At 34.4% G+C, this 24,219-nt stretch overlaps 1 protein-coding gene and 1 pseudogene across 3 annotated transcripts; one reads left to right on the forward strand and one right to left on the reverse strand.

Annotated features, from left to right (window-relative positions):
* Nucleotides 1-4,434: 4,434 nt before the first annotated feature.
* LOC140976470 (uncharacterized) lies at nucleotides 4,435-11,504 on the reverse strand. Of its 3 annotated transcripts, XM_073440634.1 has the most exons (16): nucleotides 11,352-11,495; nucleotides 11,226-11,260; nucleotides 10,376-10,500; nucleotides 10,044-10,134; nucleotides 9,802-9,886; nucleotides 9,485-9,569; nucleotides 8,891-8,960; nucleotides 7,654-7,723; nucleotides 7,430-7,475; nucleotides 7,091-7,337; nucleotides 6,797-7,002; nucleotides 6,612-6,686; nucleotides 5,919-5,988; nucleotides 5,716-5,796; nucleotides 5,169-5,248; nucleotides 4,435-4,850 (listed from the first exon to the last, which is right to left on the reverse strand). In XM_073440634.1, the coding sequence occupies exons 3-16, from the start codon at nucleotides 10,489-10,491 to the stop codon at nucleotides 4,772-4,774; spliced, it is 1,401 nt and encodes a 466-aa protein (XP_073296735.1). In that variant the 5' UTR covers nucleotides 10,492-10,500; nucleotides 11,226-11,260; nucleotides 11,352-11,495; the 3' UTR covers nucleotides 4,435-4,771. The 3 variants fall into 3 exon arrangements, with proteins under 3 accessions (XP_073296735.1, XP_073296733.1, XP_073296732.1); XM_073440632.1 differs by lacking the exon at nucleotides 9,802-9,886 and having other exon boundaries at nucleotides 10,044-10,500; nucleotides 11,226-11,504; XM_073440631.1 differs by lacking the exons at nucleotides 10,376-10,500; nucleotides 11,226-11,260; nucleotides 11,352-11,495 and having other exon boundaries at nucleotides 9,974-10,105.
* Nucleotides 11,505-13,831: 2,327 nt separating this feature from the next.
* The window catches only part of LOC140976471 (AMSH-like ubiquitin thioesterase 1), a 13,723-nt pseudogene continuing 3,335 nt past the window's right edge, over nucleotides 13,832-24,219 (forward strand).

The following is a 24,219-nucleotide window of genomic DNA, read 5'->3' on the forward strand; positions in this document are numbered from 1 at the left end:
TGGTTAACCGATGAACAATGAGACAATTAAATAGTAGAATCCCCTTGAATCAGTATTTTCTCATAATAAATTCTTCACTTTATTCTCGTCGATTAATTTTAAATTCTAGATTCAGTATTTTTTTTGCTTGGTAATTTTAGTTTAGGTTATTTTATTTAGTAATTATCAAAACAAATCCCCCCTTTTTATTTTTATTATCAAAAGAAATAAATTTACCGTTCTCTGTGGATTCGACCCTACTCACCTTTACACTCGTTTTTATTTAAAAAAATAGGAATTAATTTGGTGGTCAACGACAGCTCACCAACTTGCACGTTTTTTTTCGTAATTTTCTTATTGGTGTCTATCGTGTCTTCCGAAAATTGCTTATATGGAAAATGTTGATGCTGACATGAACTTTTGGAAGGAAACTTGTATGTGTATTGTGAATTTTTTATAATATTATTTGGAAAGAAGCACGACGGGTTCCGATAAAAAAATCCAAAAATGAAAAATATAATATAAGTTAAAAGACTAAAAACTCAAATGCAATGTTAACATGACCAAAACTGAAAAACATGCAAGTTATGAGACTAAAAATGCATATTCATTTTTACAGAACCAAAACTGATAATAGTGTAAATTACAAATCAAAAATGTAATTATCCCTTTTATTATGTACTAGTTACCATTTGAATAAGTTTCTTGAGTCTTTAGAATCACTGTATTTGGATGGTGTGATATTCTTATCCCATATTTGTTGAAAACGAAAGCTTAAAATGTTTTATAAAAGTTTACAATAGACTTTTATAGTAACTTAAGTTACCTATTTTTGTAAAACAATGACGGATACAGAGTAGTTTCTATAGAGATATATTGTGCAGTCGCGCGACTCGAGCTTTGGCCCTGAGTGTGACAGAATGATATCAGAAACGATCACCAATAGCAACATCACGAAATAAGAGTTTTGCAGGACATAGTCCTATGTGGGTGGGAGATACATCTTGAACCTGCGAGGCAAAATGTTATATCACGGGAACGACATCTTGAAACAGTATGAGTCATATCTTGTTCAAAATTGGTTGAAAACGAAATGCTAAAATATTTTATAAAGACTTACAATAGACTTCTAATACAACTTGGATTAACATTTTTTGTAAAATATAATGGATACGAAGTAGCTTTTATAGGCGTCTATAAATTTAATTAAAAACCTGAAAATATTTCTACAAAAATGATCACAACATATAATTAACAAATGATACAATTAACAAAAATATTAGTTATTATAAATAACATTTTAACACCCGGTCGAGTACAGTTGCTAATTAATTATTAGATAAGATATACTGAAATAATTTGAAGTTTTAGATAAATTAAAAATAAATTGGAGAAAAAATAGATAATTCTACAAAAATTATTAATAAACTAACACAACAAAATTAGCTAACAAATAATAAAGAAAGGTAAAATTATAAAGAAACTTGAGTGTCATGTTGGCATACTAAAAGTTAGTTAATATGTCTTAAATTTAATAAATTTTTTCAAAAAAAAAGTGTATAGATAAATTATAGAAATAATATATTCAAGAAATAAATAAATAATAATGATTATCACGTGGGAGTGATTCTACGAATTTGTCGAAGTCAACTCCTTGATTGTTTGATTGATATAAATTTGAATTTTTTCTGATAAATCAAATTTCAACTTGAATTAAAATATTTTTGTAACATTTGACTAGATTTAAAATATGGGCAAACTCTTAATAACTCATCATTCTCGAACATATGATAACTTTGTCATTCTTTATTCTTCCAAATATTTGTTTGAGCTACTTAATCTTTTAAATTTTCGAAAAATATCTTTAATCTTCATAATTATGATACGTGACATTGTTATACTTATCGAACATGTTCTTAAAGACATATAACTCAAAGACATGTAGCAAAGTTTCCAGCCTATATCGTATTTCGGATACTTGATTTTTCTTAATTGCACATCAAAATTATTGAAAGCAATCGAACTGAATAATAATTTATAAAAATTATTCAGATACCGACCAATATTGATATTCAAAAAATAAATAAATAATAATGTGCCTGCCAAGCTTTAAAGAAGCTCGAAATATGAGCAATTATTGGTTTTATAAGGATAAAATAATTTTTTTGGTCTAATAACTTGCCTATTTTTCGTTGTGGTTTACCAAATTCCTATTTTTTGTCATGATACAATAACTTTTGAATTTCAACTATTATGATAGATCTACCACAAGAATATTCAATTTTCTACATAAAACACTAATTAGATGATAGTTAAAGCTGATGTTTCCAAAAAATTTTCGATTTCTTAATTTTGGAAGTAAATCAATTTATTTGAAAAAAAAACTTAACATAAAAAAATACACAAATCAAATAAATTTTACAAGTTTTCTGCATTCTACCAGATTAAACCAACAATCGTAACACCAAAATATGTTTTATCCAACACCTAATCAGTTTTTTCTAATGAAACCAAAAATGAAAAATAGATGTTGCCAAAACTGAAAATTGTCAAAGCAATGAACCTAGGGTCAGATTGAAACGTGCACACGTACATACTGCATACATAATATAAGGTCGACTGATAACTAGGTAAAGCAATGAACCTATTAACCATCGATACATTGTAACATCGACTAAAATTTTCTTTTTTTTTTTGTCTAGCTTAATTGATAAAAACACATGAGGGTTGCTTCAGCTAAGCATCTCTCCATCTCTACATTCCGAATCTTTTCAGCAACTCTTTCGTATATTTGAATCGATTGATAAAAATCTAGGAGTATAATTGTTTGTCAGTTTTCCCATCATGCTTATTGCATCAGTTTGACAAACTTCTCTCACAATTTTGAGTTAGTCGAAGAGAAAATAATATCAATATAAATCTGGACTAACAAAATATGATCATTCTTAATAAATGTAAACAAAGTTTTATCAACCGATCCAATTGTAAAGTTACAATCAAGTAAGAATTGTGATAAAATGTCATATCAGGCATGTGGTGCTTGTTTTAATCCATAGAAAACCTTATTTAATATAAATACATGATTCAATTATGTATGATTAACAAAACCTCGATGATGTATCTCATAAACTTTTTCTTGTAGTAGGCTATTCAAGAAGCAACTTTTAACATCCATCTGAAATATTTTGAAATTTTTGTAAGAAACATAAGCAATAAATAATATGATTGCCTCTTTCGGCAATTCTTTCATATGTTACAATGTGTGCACGTTACCAAAATAATCAAAATTCAAAAGTTATTGTACCAAAATAAAAAAAAATGAAAAGTTTCTACATGTGGCCAAAACCTTGCTGCATTAGGGGATAATACACCTCCGACACCATGAAGATAATATTCCTTCCCATGAGATCATGTTCAATAGTGAGATGAAGTTAATAAATTCATTTCATGTTGATGTCAGAGTTGATAACTTCATCTCATTATTCTGCATTAATTAAATTATGTTGCAAAAGTGACGTTGAAATATTCATTTTTATTTCATAAAATAAATAAATATTTAAAAACAAAATAAAATTACATATAATTAAAAAATAAATTTACACATAATTAAAATTTATAAGATTACACATAATTAAAATTTAAAAGATTACACATAATTAAAAATATATAATGAAAAAATAACACATAATTTTAAATTGCACACATAATTAAAAAAAAACATACGTAATTCATTATTCATTCCTTTATTCACCATCATTAATTTATATTTTTTAAGTTTATTTTAAAATTTTAAAATATTAAAACGGCCAAATTAATCTAGATTAAATGTTTTATTTTTAAAAAATAAAAATAAAAAAGAAGCAGCAGAACACTTCACCACGCGGAAAGCATCCGCACGAGATCCATCTGCATTAACGCATGAGGAGTACAGTAAACCTCGTGCGATTTCCTCGCCCCGTGGGCTTTCTTGATTGGTGTCGAGCCAAATGATTTTTTTGGGAGAAAAAAAATGGAAGAAATGGCGTCGGCCGTAAAACGACGAGACCCGCTTACGGCCAGTCAATCCAAGGTCTTTCAAAATTATTCGTATGCCGGCATGGATGCAGAAGATAAGCCAATAAAGATTACGTTTGCGCAACTCCAGTGGGTTGTGCTTTTATCAGAGACAGACAGCAAGTGTAAGGAACTGCCGATCGGAAAGATACTGGAGAAGAGAAATGGTAAGAATCAAGGGGTCTTAATTTCTTTTTCTTTTTTTAGCATCAGTGAATTTAATGTTAATATACGATAATACGCATTTGGAGTGAACATACATGCACTTCTTACAGAGATCACATTTATTTAACTGTTTAGGACTCCGACAAAAGAAAATTTGAAGTAGAATGATTTTCATCCACTGATAATTAGCCCATAAAATACAATTTTAAATGAAAAATACCTCAATAAGTGGACCTCAAATCAAACCTTCAACATGTTAAGACAATACCATCAAGCATAATAGTACTCAAAGCTTCCACCTTCAACCTAGTACCTTTAGCTAATAGTAGTCATACAATTATGTATGTCATACATATAACATTTGTTTAAAGACACGCGATTTCTGCATCATGTGTCGGCAGCTAGCTAATGTGTGTGTATATATCTATATGAATATATGTATATACATAGGTACTCGTTATGTAACCGAGTAGATTGCTATCTCCAAAGTCCCAACTCTTGCTACTGTTAGTGGTGTCAACAAAACCCATCATCAGTTGCTGCTCTTTACCGATAATGTCAGATAATACAATGGCTATACATCATACACAGGTAACCGCTCTTCGATGCAAACTCGACAGATGGGGCATTTCTTACATTTCTCTGAACAAGTGCTGTATGAAATTGAAGAAAACTTGATATGCAATAAAAAAGCACACATGATTGCCAACTTTTCAGGAATGATTTGCTAAAGTTGCATCAGAATGTAGGGATTTCGAATGAAAAGATTTCGAATCATTTAAATGAATCCACTCAAGTTTGTTTAATCTCTAAATCTCTGGATTGAAAATTCTTGAACCATTATGTTTTAGTAATTTTTTAATCACGATGATAAATTTCAAATTCTTAATCTACGGACATTTGAAATCAAATCCTCCAGAATCCAGGTGGAGCCTAAGATTTACTGCAAAATATGAAACTCGGTCACTTACCTGCATAAAATGCGATGCCTGCATGGAAGAAGTACGACACTGATCTCTCCCTCGAAGCAGACTCTGCACAAAATTTTTTCCTGGCAAAAGCATTAGGAAAAGCCATAAAGGTGGTTGTACAAATTGATTTGTGTCGAGCATCATATTAAATATAAAAAGCAATATTCACTAAAAGTGAAATGGCATGGTTAACCCCCACACTACTTTTATGTTCTATCGCGAGGAGTGCGTAATAAATCAGTTCACATACCCAAAGGATTTATCATTTCCACAAACATGACTTGGATGGCAACATGATTTCTTATGAGACGCTCTATGACCAGTGCACATAACACACAGCAGCTCACATCAAACATATAAAGAGATCTCCCTCATTCATATAGTAATCTTTCATTAATTTTTTATGGAGAAATTGGGCCACACTTAAAACAATTTAAACTTCTGAATACATAGAGATTCTTGGAGTATGGATAATTAAAGAATTGTATAAGTGTGACCAGGGATAATCAAGTGTGCCAAAACCAAAAATCGGGATTGTGATCGTTACATGTTGGAGTCTCTCATACTCCTGCTGCCTGAATTTCGTAATTTGAGTTTGCTCACCGAGTGCTGCTTGAAGCCTCCAAACCTAAAAACGAACAACAAAAATGGTGATGCATTTTGCAATACTTTCAAGGATGGAAACCAATAAGAAAAACCTCGGTAAGTGACCGTAAAACAAAGATATGTAACTCAAAAGGTGACAGATACCTCCTCCGTGAGGTCCTTCTTAGGCATTTTCTTCACTATCTCAGGTGGATAACCACAGAAAGTGTTATAACTGATTCATCAGTAAAAGCAACAATCAGCATGCTAAGTCATCCCATAGAATCCTTTCTACACTATTAATGCTGATATTACAGCAATAAGGTAACTAAAAACCAACCACCATGCTCAAGCATTGTTCAGACCAAAAAAGAGAAGAAACTGAAATGTAAGAAATTACCTCGCAATAAAAATGTTTAAACTTTTGGAGTAACCATTGCAGTTCACATAAGTCATAACCCTACTGGTAACACTAGGTTGATGAAAATATTTACTAGGTCATTGCGGCAAAACCTATTCGTTCATAGCTATTAAGTTGTAGACGTGAAAACACAGAAGCAGCACGATATTTAGTAACATATTTAGCATATTACTGATTATTTACAAACATTAAATGCCTACATGTATCATGAACCCTTTTACATTCATGCTCGTCGACGAAGATGTCTCTTCTCAATGAGTTACTATGTTCCAACAAAATTCGCAGAATATAGAACAAATGTCATTTTTTTGGCACTCATTTGGGCAAGGATACTATAAGTTGACTAGATTGTTACCCAGAAGTGAATGCATGGCTAGCGTCTGCAGGTTTTTAATTGATCCCATGCACAACATGGATGGTCAAGGCAAAAGTCTTACCCTGAGATGCCATCATGGAAAAGCCGGGCCTGTTCTTCTCTGCTTGTTTCATCAATGGACCACCAACCAAGCAGCCTGAAGATAAAAATGCGAACTTAATGTAGTTGCCACAAGAAACATCCCCAGACAGCCAGTTTTTTAATCTAAAACAACCTACCATCAAATAGCATGTCTATAATCAATACCTGGAGCCATGGTGCAGGAAACCAAAGCATTCATGAACTCTTGCAGAGTATATCAAATATAATCCTCTGTCAGCTTCACTCCGTAGCAAAAGAACTACTTTTTCCACCAGTCTAAATGTAGCAAATAAGACTCCAGCTCCTTGCACTAGTAAAATAGGAGAGAAGAGTACTGGAAGCGGAACATTTCTAGCACTGGGTGGGGTTCCCTAATTCAAAGCCCCTGGTCATTTAGTTGAAAAAATCTAAAGCACTACAACTGCTCCAATTACAGTCTGCATATGCAATAATTAATACCTCAAGCCACATGCAAAGGAGAATTTGAAAACCAACAATAGGAATTTTCATGATATGGCCACCAATGTCTTGCAGACTGCAGATTCTATCCGTTGAATGATCCTCAGAGGAGATCATCAAGCCACTGTTCCAATCAACATATCTAATACCAGTAGAAGACGAGCCTTCCTCTCTAGTTCGAACATTTCTATGAATTACTGGATTAGACCATTTGGTACAGACAAGAAATGCAAAACATTCTGCGATCCTATAGAAATACAAATGAACCAGCTTTCACGCATGTAAAACACTGACGACAAAAAGCACGAAGGTGAAAAACTTTTTAAATGGAAATGGTACCCATAATTAATGAACAAGTCCCACCAGCCTAGAGCACTGACATCACCTGCAATGTAAAAATATTTTATAAAAAACGAAAATCATAATCCAGGAAAAAACATCATGGCATTTATGAATAACAAAAGCAAGTTTAACTTGATAAAGAACTCAGTAGTCAACATTCTCTCTTTTTGTGATCCCACCAGAGACTTGTATAAAAACAAATACAAGAGAGAGTTCTTTACCACTCAGCTTCAGGAGAGTGAAAACAGTTGCCGCAATAAAGAAAATCATTGAGATTGCAACCCAGAAGTGCTAACCACAGTAAATTGTCATTAGTAATAAATCTTCAAGTTCCTGGTAAACTCAATACAAATATAATCATGATACAATCAAAGGAAAAAAAAACAGACAGATCCTGCAAGAGGCCTAAATTCATGAACTGCATAGCAGAAATAAAAGTCACAAGAGGGATTGACAAGACATAAAACTCGAGAAACAACCAAAAAAATGTGTGACCGACATCAGCACCACGAAACAAGTGCAAAAGTTCCCTCCTTTTGTTCATGGTACTTCATAACATTCACAGACAACCTGCATTTCCCATCCTTTTGGAAATGGACAGTTTGGGGGTCGCACGGTCTCATCTCTTTTTATTCCTAACATGATCATCAGAACAAAGCACCAGAACCAAATCAGAACTCTCCATTTGTCCCTAAAGAACTTATTCCAATATTTCCATCTGTTGTGGCACCTGAGGCACTCCTTGCAATCCATGCGACTGCGAGCACCATGAAATTGGACATACAACTCCACCAGCAACAGGTGCTCATCAGTTCTTTAGACACAACTTGAAAACAACAAACCTTTTCCTCTCCTGCTTGATTTGAAATCCACATCCAGGGGACCTAGTATGTGGGCAAACTCTGGAAAAGCATGCATAACAAACACGCCTCCGTACAGTGTGTGAACTACTTTTTACAGTACTCCACTAGATAAGTGTTTTGGTGCATAAGTAATATTTTACTCCACAAAGGCCAACAAAGGAAGAAACAAAATTTCTTCACCAAGACCACGTGGACAATCTTTAAAGCATAACAGATAAGCATGTGGATGCAATAACTCAACTCCACACTACAAGCCAATCGGTATTAGATACGGATATAGAATGCTTTTTTTTTTTTTTGCAGCGTATAGAGCTCCCAAGTTTGTATGGAAGCTCAATCATTTGTTACAGGGGTTGAGAAAGTAGGGAAAACTAATGACAACAGTATAATCTTAAATCATGTACTAACAACTTAGTCACTTTTTCACACTTTTTTGAGGGAAAAATAAATTTGTTTTATTGGTTAACCCTTTCACTGGCTATATTCACTTACCGACTGCAAAAAGATGCATAGAAGCAACATGACAACTATTGATTAGTAGGAATGTATAAAAAGGAACAAAGAATGCAACTGTTCAACTAAGAGCAAAACTCACAGGAAGTGTCTCCCATATTGCCTCATGACTCATGTTTTCATCATCTCCGGGTAATAATGTTTTGCACATTCTGTATCATCAATGCAAAAGGGAAAAAATAAGTAAATTTCTAATACCAAAGATAATTCGAAATGAATTATGATCATGTGTCAAAAAAATATGGTATTCTTTGTCAATTTTATGGCAAAACTTCCTAGACAAGGATCATTTACTATAGACAAAAGATAGAAACAGAGCCCGGCTAAAATTATTAAAAACACCATTTTTTTTAACTCTCATGTTCATATATTTATAACGTTCAATAGAATAAAGTACATAAAATTTTTATGTACATTAAAACTTTATTTCAAAATAATATGTTCGAGCTCCCACATACTTCATCTACCATATTGATGAAAAATGAAAATCACAGTGCACGAATCTAATTAGTACTCTTTCTTTCAAATCATTGTTTCAAGCTCCAACATACTTTGCCTGGCATATTAAGGAAATCATGGCACATGAATCAAATTATTGTTATTTATCCCAAAATATGATTTTTGTTTTAACCAGGGAACAGACTGAAAGCCTAGGGCACTCAAGTTAAAGCTGTACCTACAATTGTCGACAAGGACAATAACTTCAAAGGCCAATAAAGGAAGGAAGACGATTTTCAGATTCACAGCGGCTAAACCATTAACTGCACCACAGAAACAAGTCAAAACTAAAAACAATAGCAACTGCTAAAGCAAATGATTATATCATCATATCTCTGATATGTGACGGGACTGAGCAGATTAGAGGCATGTGCACAAATCTTCCTTTTGTTTTCATGAAAATTAACACAATTGCATATTAAAAGGATGGAGATAATTACTTTATAAGTAAGACTCAGAGCATGCTAAAATTCATTAGTGGTTTTGCTTCCTTACCATTTGTACTCTCGAGATATATACAAAGGAGCAGTTCGAAAGCGACAAGCAGTGGCACAGCAACCACAGCATGACATGGGGCCCACTATTCACAAGTTTTAAAAGAAAACATAAGAAAAAATAGAATTTAAATTCATCAGAATTTTTACTTGATATTGCAGAAAGACGCAACCTCTGCTAATCTAACAAAGTTGTATGATATCATAAATGCATTCCTAAAATGCTCATTTGACATGTCATACATGGCGACCATGAGGAACAGATGGGGCAGGTAGAGAGAATCTCCCTCGAGCAACAACTGCGTGAAATAGCCAAAGTGGAAAAAAGATCACCCTGCACAGAAGTGCCTAAACATGAGGGGTTTCTTTGAAGGGCCATGTTTTATCTGCTTGAGTAAAATTATGCAGAAAGTTAGGTTTATATCACATATAGATTATAGATGAAGACAATAGCAAAGTTTTGTTAGATCCTAATAAACATAATGAATGGCGAGTACAGTTGCAGATAGATACTCTATAAAGGACGCAATAAATGAATAACTAGGTCAAAGAAGAAGTGGAAAAAGAAACCAGACCACCAAGAGCAGGTAACTATGTGATCAAGCTTCAGAACTAGCAAAAGAGTGAAATTGAAAAGTAAAGTGTGTGCCGCCACTTGCTGCAATGACTTTCCTACTCTTCTCCAGCTCATTTCTACCCCCTGAAATTGTTACACACCAGGCACTCATGAGAAAGAGGGAGATTTTCACGTACATAACAGCAACATTAAAAGGAAAAAGAAAAGGAATAATTACGTGTATATCATTATACTCAAATATATCAATAACACATCACAAGAAAATCAATAAATAATAATTGTGTCTACATCCTTATACTTGTATATATCTATCAAAGTATCTCATACGAGTATGTTTTACATTACCTTAGGCATAGAGAAGCATTACTATATAACGCAAATTATAATTTCAGATGAATTCAAGAAGAATCATTTTAATTAACTAAAGCGATGAAATTGGATGAAGTAGGAAACTTATTTTCTTCCAAAATGTCAGCACTTCTTTCCCATCTCCAGTGTTTAGTAGTGTGTGAGTTTTCCGGCATTTTGAGATGCTTTGCAGCCCACCGAATACAAAAATATAATGCAACGTGTCCTGCCAGAAACTACTAGTTTGCTAGACAACGTGACTACGTTTGGACATGTGAGGCCCATGAGCACATAAGCTCTCAAGGAGACACATAAGCACACAGACAACCTAACTTATGTGCTCATACTTGAGAGGAAATCACAAATTGACCGACCTACAACACAGTATGTACTAAAATAAAACTCCTTATTCCGTTTCAAATTCCCGTTCTTTGGAACATGAAAACCCCTCCCTCCTCGTTCTCCGAAGAAAACGGACAAATAAATGGTTAAAATATTACCTTACAGAAACAAGAGCTAGCCAAAATTGCAGTCTCTGCGGAAAAGGAGCTTCCGATCGGTCACAGAAAGAGAGAGAGAGACACTAATTCCAGCCAGATAGGGCTTTCAATTGTTGCAGATTTTACCTTTCCTTCCTCTTCGTGAATGATTAGCGCATGCATAGAGAGAGAGAGAGACCAAGCTTAGGGTTTTCAGCCACCTTCTTCCATGGATGAGCAGTACGGAGAAGAAAAGGAAATGAAAGTACAAAGTAACCACAGTCGATGTATTGGCTTTACGGATTGGTCTCTTTCATACAACTTGGTTTGTCCTAAAATATCATAAATAAAATATAATTTTCTTTTTCTTTTTTTTTTTAAAAAAATTTTAGGAATGATAAATTGTCATCATCATTATCTGTAATCCTATTCGCATATCATATGCATGTATGCAGTTTTTGAATATATTTTTTTTGTAATAAGTAGTTTTTATTCAAAAAATTTAGAGAATATATGAAAATTTTAAAAATATATTAAAACTTTTATAAGATATTTTGATAATTAGAACAATTATTTAACTAAGATAATTTTTTTTATTTATAAATTTGTGGTATTTTATAATAATTTTTGTAGATGATAATAATAATTTTGTAGTCATTCTATAAACCCATAAGGCAAAAACTTATGTGAGACAGTCTCACGGGTCATATTTTGTGAGACAGATCTCTTATTTGGGTCATTCATGAAAAAGTATTACTTTTATGCTAAGAGTATTACTTTTTATTGTGAATATCGGTAGGGTTGACCCGTCTCACAGATGAAGATTCGTGAGACCGTCTTCACAAGAGACCTACTCAAACCATAATGATATTCTACACCTTCTCATCTATCACGAAAATTCTGATAAGATTGACTTAACTTGTGAAAACATATCATTTTTTATGTTAAAAATATCGTTTTTCATGGTATATATGGGTCGGGTTGACTTCGGACTCACAAGAGATTGACTCCTCATCTATTATACATTATGGATTATACATATGTCGAAATTATTTATAGTAGGTCTCTTGTGAGAATGGTCAATCATATTCATATTTTCAATAATAAGTAATAATCTATACATAAAAAATAATATTTTTTCATGAATAACCCAAACAAAAGATATGTCTCACAAAATCGCCTTGTGAGACAGTCTTACAAAAGTTTTTGTGAATTATTTATCATATCACCAGAATATAAAATGTTTTAAAATTCTTAAAATATTATATATAGAATGTTTTAAACTTGTTAAACTATTATCTTTGGAATTGTAATAAATAATAATAATAATAATAGGACTATATAAATTTCCAAAATTTAATACAATTAACATGAAAATTGTGAACCAAGGGAAATATTTTAATAATAGCCACCTACAATAAAAAATATATCGTAAAAGACTAGACTGTTGTGAAAAAGTAAAAATTTACGGTAAAAAGTAAAAATTTCAAACTCTTAAAATTATCACACTACACACTTTATAATATTTTTCTCTCAACTCAATTGTGATTTTCTTCACAAATGAGAGATCTATTTATAGAAAATTTTTACAAATAATCCAAAAATAAAATACATCATTACCTACATCATCACACACTAATTTTCAATATTCAACACCTAATTTTACCTAATTTTCAACATTCAACATTCACATTTTCAACACAAATATTTATCACATTTTTAAATAATTTTTCAACACTCCCCCTTGTGATGATGATCATAATGATTGTATACATTACGTGTTTTTATACTGCCTCGTTAAAAACCTTACTAGGAAAAACCCATTGGGATAAAAACCATAGTAAGGGAAAAAGAGTGCAGTCACGTAAACTCCCCCTCATGTTGACACGAACAATTCTTCACAAATTTCGTAGATTGCGCATCCCAATATTATATATGTGCTTTCNGACTATTTTATGATTAATTTGCATTCCAACATTTCTAAACAATCTCAATATACTTTCAATTTCTAGAAAAACCATAAGCCACAACAGCAAAACCATTTTGTTGGAACTATAAAAGAGTACGAATATGAACTGGGGCAGAGTTGTGTAGCCCTAGAATATACCCGTTCATCGGTCGGTCGGTTCGATTTTCGGTTTTTACGGTTTTCAGTTTTACAAATATATAATCTGATATTCGAACCATTTTTTTTCGGTTCGGTTTTATATCGAAATGGTTTGGTTATTTTGGTTGATTATTTTAATTTTGATATAATTATTTAAATTAATAAGATAAATATATTGTAAAATATAATATGTTATCTTTTTACATTATTTCTTAGTAAAACATTTAAATATAAAATCTAAATGAATTACATAAACAACAATGAACTAAATATTATTCAAAATAATTCATCATTCACTGATATCATTTCAAAAAATATATAATAAAAATAAAATTATTAATTTAATGAAATTTCGGTTTTTTTGGTCGGTTCGATTTTGACATATATAATACGAAACCGAACCAAATAAATTTCGATTTTAACATTAATTAACTCCTCCGCAAATCGTTCCCAACTCATGTTGGGAAGCCTCACCCATGCATACAAATTTAAGCCAGTTTGAGCCTACATTCGATTTGAGCCTACAATCGAAAGGGGTGTTATGGACTTCAAAATACTGTTCTATCCACCCCAACCAGCCCAGCGGATCCTCACCTTCAAAACAAGGCAGTTCGATCTTTCTCATTTCCGCACCTCCTCCGACACTTCTTCTCGGCCCCCTCGGCCTGTCGCCGCTGCACTTTCTGCCTTCTTCTGATTGCCACCCATGCTTCTGGTGGTTTCTCATTTCCTTGGTTGATTACAGCTGCTCCACGTTGTCCCTTGATCTACTGCTCAATCATCCCCTTCAAGTCCAGTAACCCTACAACGGCCTTATCTATCTTCTCCAATCTGCCATGCACCTGTGTCATGTTATCCTGTAAACCCATCACCGCCTTCTCCATGAGCTCCATCTTAGCTTCAGAACGTGTGCTGGCCATCGTCTTCCGTCGCTTCTTCGAATCCGGCAGGTCGGACCAATGGTATCATCTAGCGAATTATGCAAGTATAAAACCAGAAATGTAGAATTGTATTGAGTTGATAAAGAAAACTCCCAGAGTATTAAATCTCTGTTATCCCTCTGCCTAGCAGAATGCTACTAACTCACTCAACAAGAATAATAACAGAAAGATTCCCTATACCTAAGCCCTCTCATTTCTTATATCCTCCCTCATGTGTTCCCCCTTTTCCCCTCCTACAATACACGTTTACAATCTTGGGCCGGGGCCTTTCATTCACATCAGCATGGGGCCTAGTGATTCAGAGATAATTCGGCCTATTGGATCTGGATTCATAACAGTCAGATTTTATTGTTTCCCGTTAGCTACTTGTTTACCTAATTATTTTGTACTTGACAGAGCCTAAAGCCTGCTACTGTCGAACTTGGATATCAAGGATCGAAGGTTCATTTGCTTGCAAAACCGATAGAAGAGCATCTCAGTAAAATGTAAGCCGTTTAAGTTAACTCTGTCGATCTTTTTTAGCAGCAGAAACAATTGCATGCATACTTACATTTTATTGTGGCTGGAAATCCTTGCCATTCCCTCACCTATAAACTAAATTTCCCATTTTAGAATATGATCTTAAATATGGAATTCTTTAATTTCAGTTATTTTTGAAAATCACTCATTGGAAACTGAAGTAATTTGTGAAACTTGTTTTTGCTTTTACTCTGTATAAAATGTTGACACTTTTTGTATCATAAGACTGTTATAAATGTTAATGTTGGTCTCACTTTCTTTGAAAGGTATTGCAAAATGGGAAATTTCTGTTTTATCGATACTCTTGAGACTTGGCCTTATATTTAAAATTTCTCATTTTTTAAAAAGTAGGTATTATATTCGACATATTAAATTACAATATTCAATGTAGTTGATGAATAATTAAGGATTTAAATATGGTAATTTCTGACAGATTCATGCAGGCAATAAAGATTAGTCTAACATTACAATCTACAACATTGTACATGCTGGTTTGGATCAATTGGATGCATGCAAGGATCATCTGATTTGTGAATGTTTATGGCATACACATGCATACAGTTGTATATTATGATACTAGAAGCTCTCTTTAGACATTCTGTTTTTTCCCCTTAAAATTAACCTAAACTTACATCAATGCATACGAAATAATATTTTCCTGCTTTTTTTGGCAGATCAATCAGTATTCCCCGCCCAAAGGAGGAAACTCTTGTTAGACATTCTATTTTGGGCCCCAACGGGCTTCATGGACAACGGAAATCTCCTTCTATTCATAAGGTGGCCCTGACAATTCGTTGATGAATATCAATCACGAAAGCAATATATATATATATATATATATAATTTCATTTTTTTTGCAGGTTCAATATCCAAGAAATGAATACTTTACTCCTATTGAGGTTCCCAGGTTAACTAATGTATCTGAATCACAAATTTAAGAATTGTTTTGCCACTTGATTTTATTGCTTCGAGTTAAGTTGCATGTTTATGATTTGTTGATGGACATATGGTGATTTGACATATTTGTGATCCTTGAAGGGACAATAGCACTCAACTTTCTATCAAAGATGGAAATATGACAGGAAATGATGGTGGAAGTTCAGAACAAGAAAGAATTGTTTTGGAATCTGTAGTTCAGCCACAAAACAACAGTAAACCAATAAAGAATCAAGAATTTGATTCACTTATCTCTTTTGAACCTATTGAAATCGCACCACAAACAGAAATTATTAGACAACCTTCGCCACCTCCTGTTCTAGTATATGTACAAGATCTTATCCCCAACTGACCTCCAGATACTGAGACTATGACCGAATGTGGGCAGGAGAATTCTTCCGGTGTCTCTTTTATTCGCTCTGAAGATTCACTGCAGTTGCACATAGTAAGGTGTTAGCATATTGGTTTTTAATGTGAATGTTGTGTGTTTTTTATTTTTTTTTAATACATATATTTGTGAGATCACCAAAATCTAAATAAAACATGTTTACTTCTTTTGACTGTCTTTAGCAGTCATGCTCTCAAAATTTCTATAAGCTTTTATAAACTTTATTTATAAGCTTATCGATTGATCATATCAAACTTATTTCTTATAAATTCAACTCATTGAATTTATTATCTCAAAGGGAACAAGTAAATCAGTGCTTGTGTGACCCTCAATGGTTCAGGGATACAGCTAGCCGTGGGTTCACAACTCTTTGTGATTCAGGACATTTTCCTTTATTCGGGCTTACCCTAATTCGCCCCATTTCATGTACAACATTTGATCATGAGAATGTCAGAAACCATTTTCTGATTAAACCCATCGAATCGTGGTAAGAGCGTCTAGTAGCATCGCCAGATGATTCCCTAGGTATCACTGATAGTGCCTGCAAAAACCAGTCGGTTATGATTAACATACAGTACGGTCCCTTCATCTCATTTATCTAGATCGAATCTGCAACCATTGGTTCATCGAGGGTTGCATATTAATTCGATAACTATGTGATAACCATAACAGTGGCATCGCGTGTACTATTGAAGAACTCTTTCTCCAACGTACATCTTATACTCTGGCCAGAGATTCCATGCACTATTATTTCATCAGATCACACAGGATATCCACACCCGTAGGTGAGCGGTGAATCCCCGACTACAATGCACTGGCTGCTATATGTGTCGCAATTGTACCCAACCTCGCCACCTGATGACTCTCCTGGAGCCGGTAAACGAGTCAAAGCACAGCCCTAGCATATAGAGCCTCAGTGTTGTCCCGGGTCGTAAGGACTAATGGTGTACAATCATAACCACAGACTTATCATCTCGATGAATGATAACCACTTGGAAAGTCCGAGGGAGAGTTGTTCGGTATAATCATCATATGACTATCCATCTGCATGTTTGGACATCTCTATGCCCTTACCAAGAAACGCAGTACACAACATCACAGATGCTAGTCTCAAACTCAAGCGACCTTTATCCATGTTTTAGGCGGCTGAATCGACTAGGAACGAATTTAGATTATACAGTGTTTACAAACGAGTTTCAACATCGAATTACGATTCATTTGTATTAAAGTATAATCAAGGTCTTTATCTATGTTTGATAACATGGGTATACAGATAAAGAAATAACAAACCATGAAATAATGAATTATATTAAAATAAAGATTGTTCTTTACAACTGAGTCAATAAAATCCCTAGCCAACAGTTGGCTTGCAGGGCATCTACTCTAACAATCTCCCACTTGCCCTAGAGCCAACTACCCATAAACTTTAATCCCATTGCTTCGCGATGCTTCTCAAACAATGGTCCTGGCAAGGGCTTCGTAAGTGGATCAGCAACATTATCTGCAGAGACGACTCTTTCAACATATATATCTCATCTTCCCACAATCTCCCGGATGATGTGGAACTTCCTCACTATATGTTTGGATATTTGATGAGACCTTGGTTCCTTTGCTTGCGCAACGGCACCAGTGTTGTCGCAGTACACCGGGACTGGATCAACTCCATTAGGAATGACGCCCAACTCTTGGACAAAATTCCTCATCCAAACTGCCTCTTTGGCTGCAGCTGATGCAGCAACGTATTCAGCTTCAGTGGTGGAATCCGCAATGGTGTCTTGCTTGGAACTCTTCCAAGAGACAGCCGCACCATTAAGCATGAATACAAAACCAGAGGTCGATTTCGAATCATCTACGTCACATTGGAAGCTAGAATCAGTGTAGCCTTCCAATTTCAATTCTCCACCTCCGTAGACCATGAACAATTTCTTAGTTTTTCTCAAGTACTTAAGAATATCTTTCACGGCCTTCCAATGCATTGTACCAGGGTTCGCCTGATATCTGCTTGTAACACTCAGAGCGTAAGCAATATCAGGACGTGTCGATATCATACCATACATGATACTACCAATGGCTGACGCATATGGAATACGTGTCATCATCTCTATCTCTTCATCAGTTTTGGGACACATGGCTTTAGATAGAGTAACACCATGACACATTGGTAAGTATCCTCTCTTGGACTCTTCCATAGAGAATCACTTCAAAATGGTATCGATATAAGTGACTTGGGTGAGTTCCAGCATCTTCTTCGATCTATCTCTATAGATTTGTATTCCCAATACATAGGACGCTTCACCCATGTCTTTCATGGAGAATTTACTTGCCAACCATACTTTAGTTGATTGCAGTAATCCTACATCATTCCCAATGAGTAGAATATCATCAACATAAAGTACTAGGAATATCACTGCACTCCCACTAACTTTCTTGTACACGCATGGTTCCTCAGTATTCTTAGCAAAACCAAATTCCTTGATAGTGATATCAAATCTGAGGTTCCAACTCCTCGACGCCTGCTTGAGACCATATATTGATATCTGAAGTTTGCATACCTTATGCTCACTTCCCACTGATTTGTATCCCTCAGGTTGAGACATATAAATATCTTCTTTGATGTCTCCATTGAGGAATGTAGTCTTTACATCCATTTGCCATATTTCATAGTCGTACCATGCTGCTATGGCTAGTAGTATTCTAATGGACTTAAACATCAACTGGTGAAAAAGTTTCCTCATAGTCAATTCCTTGCCTTTGAGTATAACCTTTTGCAACCAGTCTTGCTTTGAAGGTCACTACCTTCCCATCCACCCCAAGCTTTCTTTTGTAGATCCATTTGCATCCTATGGGAACGATTCCCTCAGGTGGATCCACTAATGTCCACACTTGGTTTGAATACATTGAGTCCATTTCTGACTGCATGGCTTCAAGCCATTTGGTTGAATCAGTATCAGATATTGCTTGCTTAAAGTTCATTGGATCACATCCACCACAAGACTCATCCTGGTCTTGTTCATGAAGAAGCGTATATCTTGCAGGTGGTCTAATAACCCTATCACACCTTCTAGGAGCTTGTAATTCAACTACTGGTTGTTGGGAAATGGGTTCAACTTCTATAGTTGAAGGAGTATCTTGAATTTCTTCAAGTTTTATCATCTTGCCTTTTCCATCAAATAGAAATTCTTTTTCCAAAAAAGTGGCATTTCTTGAAACAAACACTTTTGCTTCACTAGGATGATATAAATAATATCCAACAGAATTCTTTGGATATCCTACAAAGTAGCACAAATTGGATCGACTATCCAATTTGTCTCCCACTGTCTGCTTCACATAAGCAGGACATCCCCATATTCTCAAGTAAGAATACTTGGGAGGTTTCCCCATCCATATCTCATATGGTGTTTTATCCACTGCTCTGGTATGGACATTATTCAACACCATTGCCGCAGTTTCAAGCGCAAATCCCCAAAACGATATAGGCAATTTAGTGAATCCCATCATAGATCGAACCATGTCCATCAACGTTCGATTACGACGTTCTGAAACACCATTCAATTGTGGTGTTGCTGGTGGAGTACACTGTGAGAGAATCTCATTCTCTTTTAGATAACCCAAAAATTCAGCACTTAAGTATTCTCCACCTCGATCAGATCGAAGTGCCTTAATACTTCTTTCTAGCTGATTTTCTACTTCAGATCTGAATTCTTTGAACTTTTCAAATGCTTCAGATTTGTGTTTCATCAAATAAACATACACATACCTCGAATAGTCATCAGTAAAGGTAACGAAGTAGGATTGCCCATATTTTGTGCTAACGCTTAGCGGGCCACAAACGTCTGTGTGGATCAAATCCAGTAGACCATGCACACGTTCCACGTTTCCCTTAAAGGGAGCCTTGGTCATTTTTCCTTTTAGACATGACTCACAAGTAAGTAGAGAATTTATATCTGACAAGTCAAACATGCCTTCTCCCACTAGATTGTGCATCCTTCTTTGGGAAATGTGACCTAGTCTAGCGTGCCATATCTGTGCGAGGTTTGGATCATCTAACTTTTTTTTGTTTGTTGTTGTTTTCTTTTGTGCTTGGATATTGTTCAACGGAATATCTTTCAATTTTAAGTTATAGAGATCGTTCATTAATTCGTCGGTTCCTATCAAACATTCATTCTTGTAAATATTGCAAACACCTTTAGCAAAAACACAAGAATAATCATCTCTGTCAAGAATAGAAATAGAAATAATGTTTTTAACCAATTCAGGAACATATAAAACGTCTCTCAAAAGTAACTTAAAATTATTGTTCAAAATCAAAGTAACATATCCAATAGCAGTTGCAGCAACCCTTGCTCCATTCCCTAATCTTAGAAATGTCTCGCCATCTCTAAGTCTCCTGCTTCTTGCCATCACCTGCAAATCATTGCATAGATGATAACCACATCCGGTATCCAATACCCAAGAAGAGGAATTAATTGAGACATTTACTTCTATGTAAAACATACCATGGCCAGAACGCTTCTGGGCAAGATACTCCGTGCAGTTACGCCTCCAATGTCCATGCTTGTTGCAGTGGAAACAAACATGCTCTGACTTGTCGGGCTTTGAGGGCCCCGAAGTGGGTTTCGTGTATGGCTTTTTGTTGGGCTTATTCTTCTTTGGTGGGGCAGAACGCTTCTTGCCTTTATTTTGGGCTCTTTTTTTCATACCGGACGATGAGCCCACTAGAAGAACATGCTTTTCTTTCTTGATTGTGGCCTCATAAGTGGTAAGCATATTGACCAACTCTTCAAGGGTGGCTTCAAGCTTGTTCATGTTAAAATTAATCACAAATCCATCGAACGAGGGGGGCAGTGACAGCAAGATAATATCAGTCGAGAGCTCAGCAAGAATAACCACGTCGAGTCCTACCAATTTCTCGATGAGCCCAATCATCCTAACACCATGCTCATGGACCGAAGTCCCATCTCGCAGACGTGTAGTCATGAGTTCTTTCACAGTAGCATGTCTCTCTGATTGAGTCTGTACTCCATACAACTCTTTCAGATGAAGATGAATGTCAGCAGCATTCACAGCCTCCTCGAACCTCCTCTGAAGTTCATTCGACATAGAAGCCAACATATAGCTCTTAGCTTGGAGATCATGGTCCCACCACTTCTCAAGCTTAGCTAATTCAGTCTCACTGATGTCCGAAACTGCCTCCTTCGGTGGCTTCTTATCAAGCACATACAGAATCTTTTCTGAGCTCAGAACAATTTTTAAATTTCGAAACCAATCATTATAGTTAGGGCCAGTCAACTTGTTTTGATCGAGAATGATTGAAAGTGGATTGCGTGACGTCATTGCAAATATACTGAAAAGAAAAACAGATAATTGTTACTGATTATTTTAAAATAATTTTAAGATATAAAATATGGATTTTTATTTTATAAATTACCCTCCCACTATTTTGACATTTCCACCACCCTCTGATGAAAAAGGGAAATCGTATTTCCTTAGTAGGCACGTAGAGTCCAATTAGCTAATTATAATCCCGAATAATATCAGCCAATTATAATTTCTAAAAGGTAGAATCCAATTGCATCCCTATGCAACCTCTGCGTGTTTTGCCTCACGTTTAATAAGGACCCAATAATATGACGCCGTTTATTTTCACGTGTCAAACCAACCCATCAATATTGAATTGTAGCAGACGGTCGCCATGAGTTCCCCCAATAATATGAGCCGAAGTCATGGGAGTTCCACTCAATTCACATCATATGTCCGGTGGAAGTCACAGCTTTCCGACGTACAGGCCTCCCCAATAATATGAGTCAGACACTGTCCGCGGGTAGCGATCAACATGCAACCACGGTTGATGGAAGGCAAGAAAAATTAAACTCTTTTAATTTTACCTTTTTCGGTTTGATATAAATTTTGAATCATATTCAAAATGAGGGATTTTAATTTCAAAATTGTCTCATCATTTTATTTTATAAAAACGCGTGCCATGTTTGTATGTTTGCCGGATTCATGCAACTATATTATTTAATAATATACATACATGCATACTACTATATATCGTATATATCATAATATGACATTCAACAATAAATAAGGATGATCGATAGCAACACTAATAGATCCATGTGAGCCAGACATGGATCCAGGTCCAAAACCTAGGTAATGCAGGGATGCAAATGCAACTATTACAAGAGTTTTCAATATTTTACATGTCTTCATCTTGTGTTCCGGGCCCACCATCTTCCAGTCTTGATCTCCCACTATTTCTAATAATTAAATTTAAATGGCCATGGCACATAAGGGATACATCTCATGGGATGGGAACGAGCCATAAACCAGGCCCACTTTAATAATATCAAATATTAACAAAATGAATAAAACAGTAAAATATCATAACATACACCTAACACATTGGTCAAGGCTCTCGGTCATCCTTCATGCATTTAATATCAAATATTAACATCAATTAATTAAAAAAATTTAATTAATTGATTAAATAATGCATCTAATAATATTATCACTAACCACCACAATTATTAAAGAATTTAGTAAATTAAATAAACTCTTTTATTTAATTTCCAATTAATTCAATAATAATTGATTTCTTGTAAAACTCATTTTTACCATAAATAATTAAAATCATATTCTAATTATTTATTTTACAAGAAAGTTATTAATTTTCCAAAAATTATTTTTTTTTCAAAAATAAATTGAACAAATTTTCATAAAATATCAATTTTGTCCAAAGTTTTTGAAAAATCAAAGAAAATCACACCCTAGGCCCAAACAATTCAAGCCCATTACTCAGCACGGTGCCCGAGACACTCCGGGGCAGCCGCCCGTGCAGCCCGCGCACTGCCCGAACGTTTCGGGCAGTCGCAGGCACGCTGCGCGCTCGGTCTGCCCGAAACAGTTCCGGGCAGATCCGAAAATAAATTTTTTTTTTTGGAAAATCTGATAAAAATAATTTTTATGGTGCATCAATTTTCTGAAAAATTTTCTTGTTTGGTTAGAAATATTATTCAACATGATTTAAACCATACGATAAAGAGAACCTGGCTCTGATACCACTGTTGGATCTCGGTTTTCTACGTGCCCAAAACGCAGCGGAAATTTAAATTTTTATTTTATTTTGAAAAACAAAATAATTTTTGGACACTCGTATGGTTTTAACAAAACATACATAGGATGTTTAGAAAAGTTATACCTTTAGTGAATTAATTCACTTTGCACCAACTACTCCGGTATTAGCGGATGTAGCTCTTGTTGTAAATCCGTACGAACTTTCTTCGATCTCCGAATCAGGTCCACGACTGAAATAATTGTTCCTCTTCTAACTTGCACTAGAAAGTGTAGAAGATTTTGTATTTGAGATCAAGAAAACAAGATGGTTCAAAAACCTTTTGAGAGCAAAACTTTTCTTGCAATTGGAAGAGCCGAAAGTTTTTTTTTTTCTTTTCTATGTTATAAACTTTCGGATGCTCTACAGTTAATAGAGAATCAAATTCTCTTTATTATTTCTAATATTCAATTTACTTAATTAATCAACTTAATTAAGTCAATTAAATATTCTAAAATATTGCATGCCAAATCAAATCCTTTTTCCTTATTCACCTTCTTTTTGCTTCGGTGATCTCCAACATATATATTATTAATTTATTAACTAATTGTCATTTTCTTAATTAATCATATTAATTAAGTCAATGAATTTCAATAAAATCCTTGTGGATGAAAGTTACGTAAATTAGGAATCAAAATTCCTCATTATTATTTCTAATCATTTCTTAACTTAATTAATCTAATTAATTAAATTAATGAAAGATTCTAAATATGCATGCCAACCTTGTCCAATCTTGATTTTCTTTTAATACATATATTTGTGAGATCACCAAAATCTAAATAAAACATGTTTACTTCTTTTGACTGTCTTTAGCAGTCATGCTCTCAAAATTTCTATAAGCTTTTATAAACTTTATTTATAAGCTTATCGATTGATCATATCAAACTTATTTCTTATAAATTCAACTCATTGAATTTATTATCTCAACGGGAACAAGTAAATCAGTGCTTGTGTGACCCTCAATGGTTCAGGGATACAGCTAGCCGTGGGTTCACAACTCTTTGTGATTC

This window comes from Primulina huaijiensis, chromosome 5, assembly GCF_012295235.1.
Source record: "Primulina huaijiensis isolate GDHJ02 chromosome 5, ASM1229523v2, whole genome shotgun sequence".
Taxonomy (NCBI): Eukaryota; Viridiplantae; Streptophyta; class Magnoliopsida; order Lamiales; family Gesneriaceae; genus Primulina; species Primulina huaijiensis.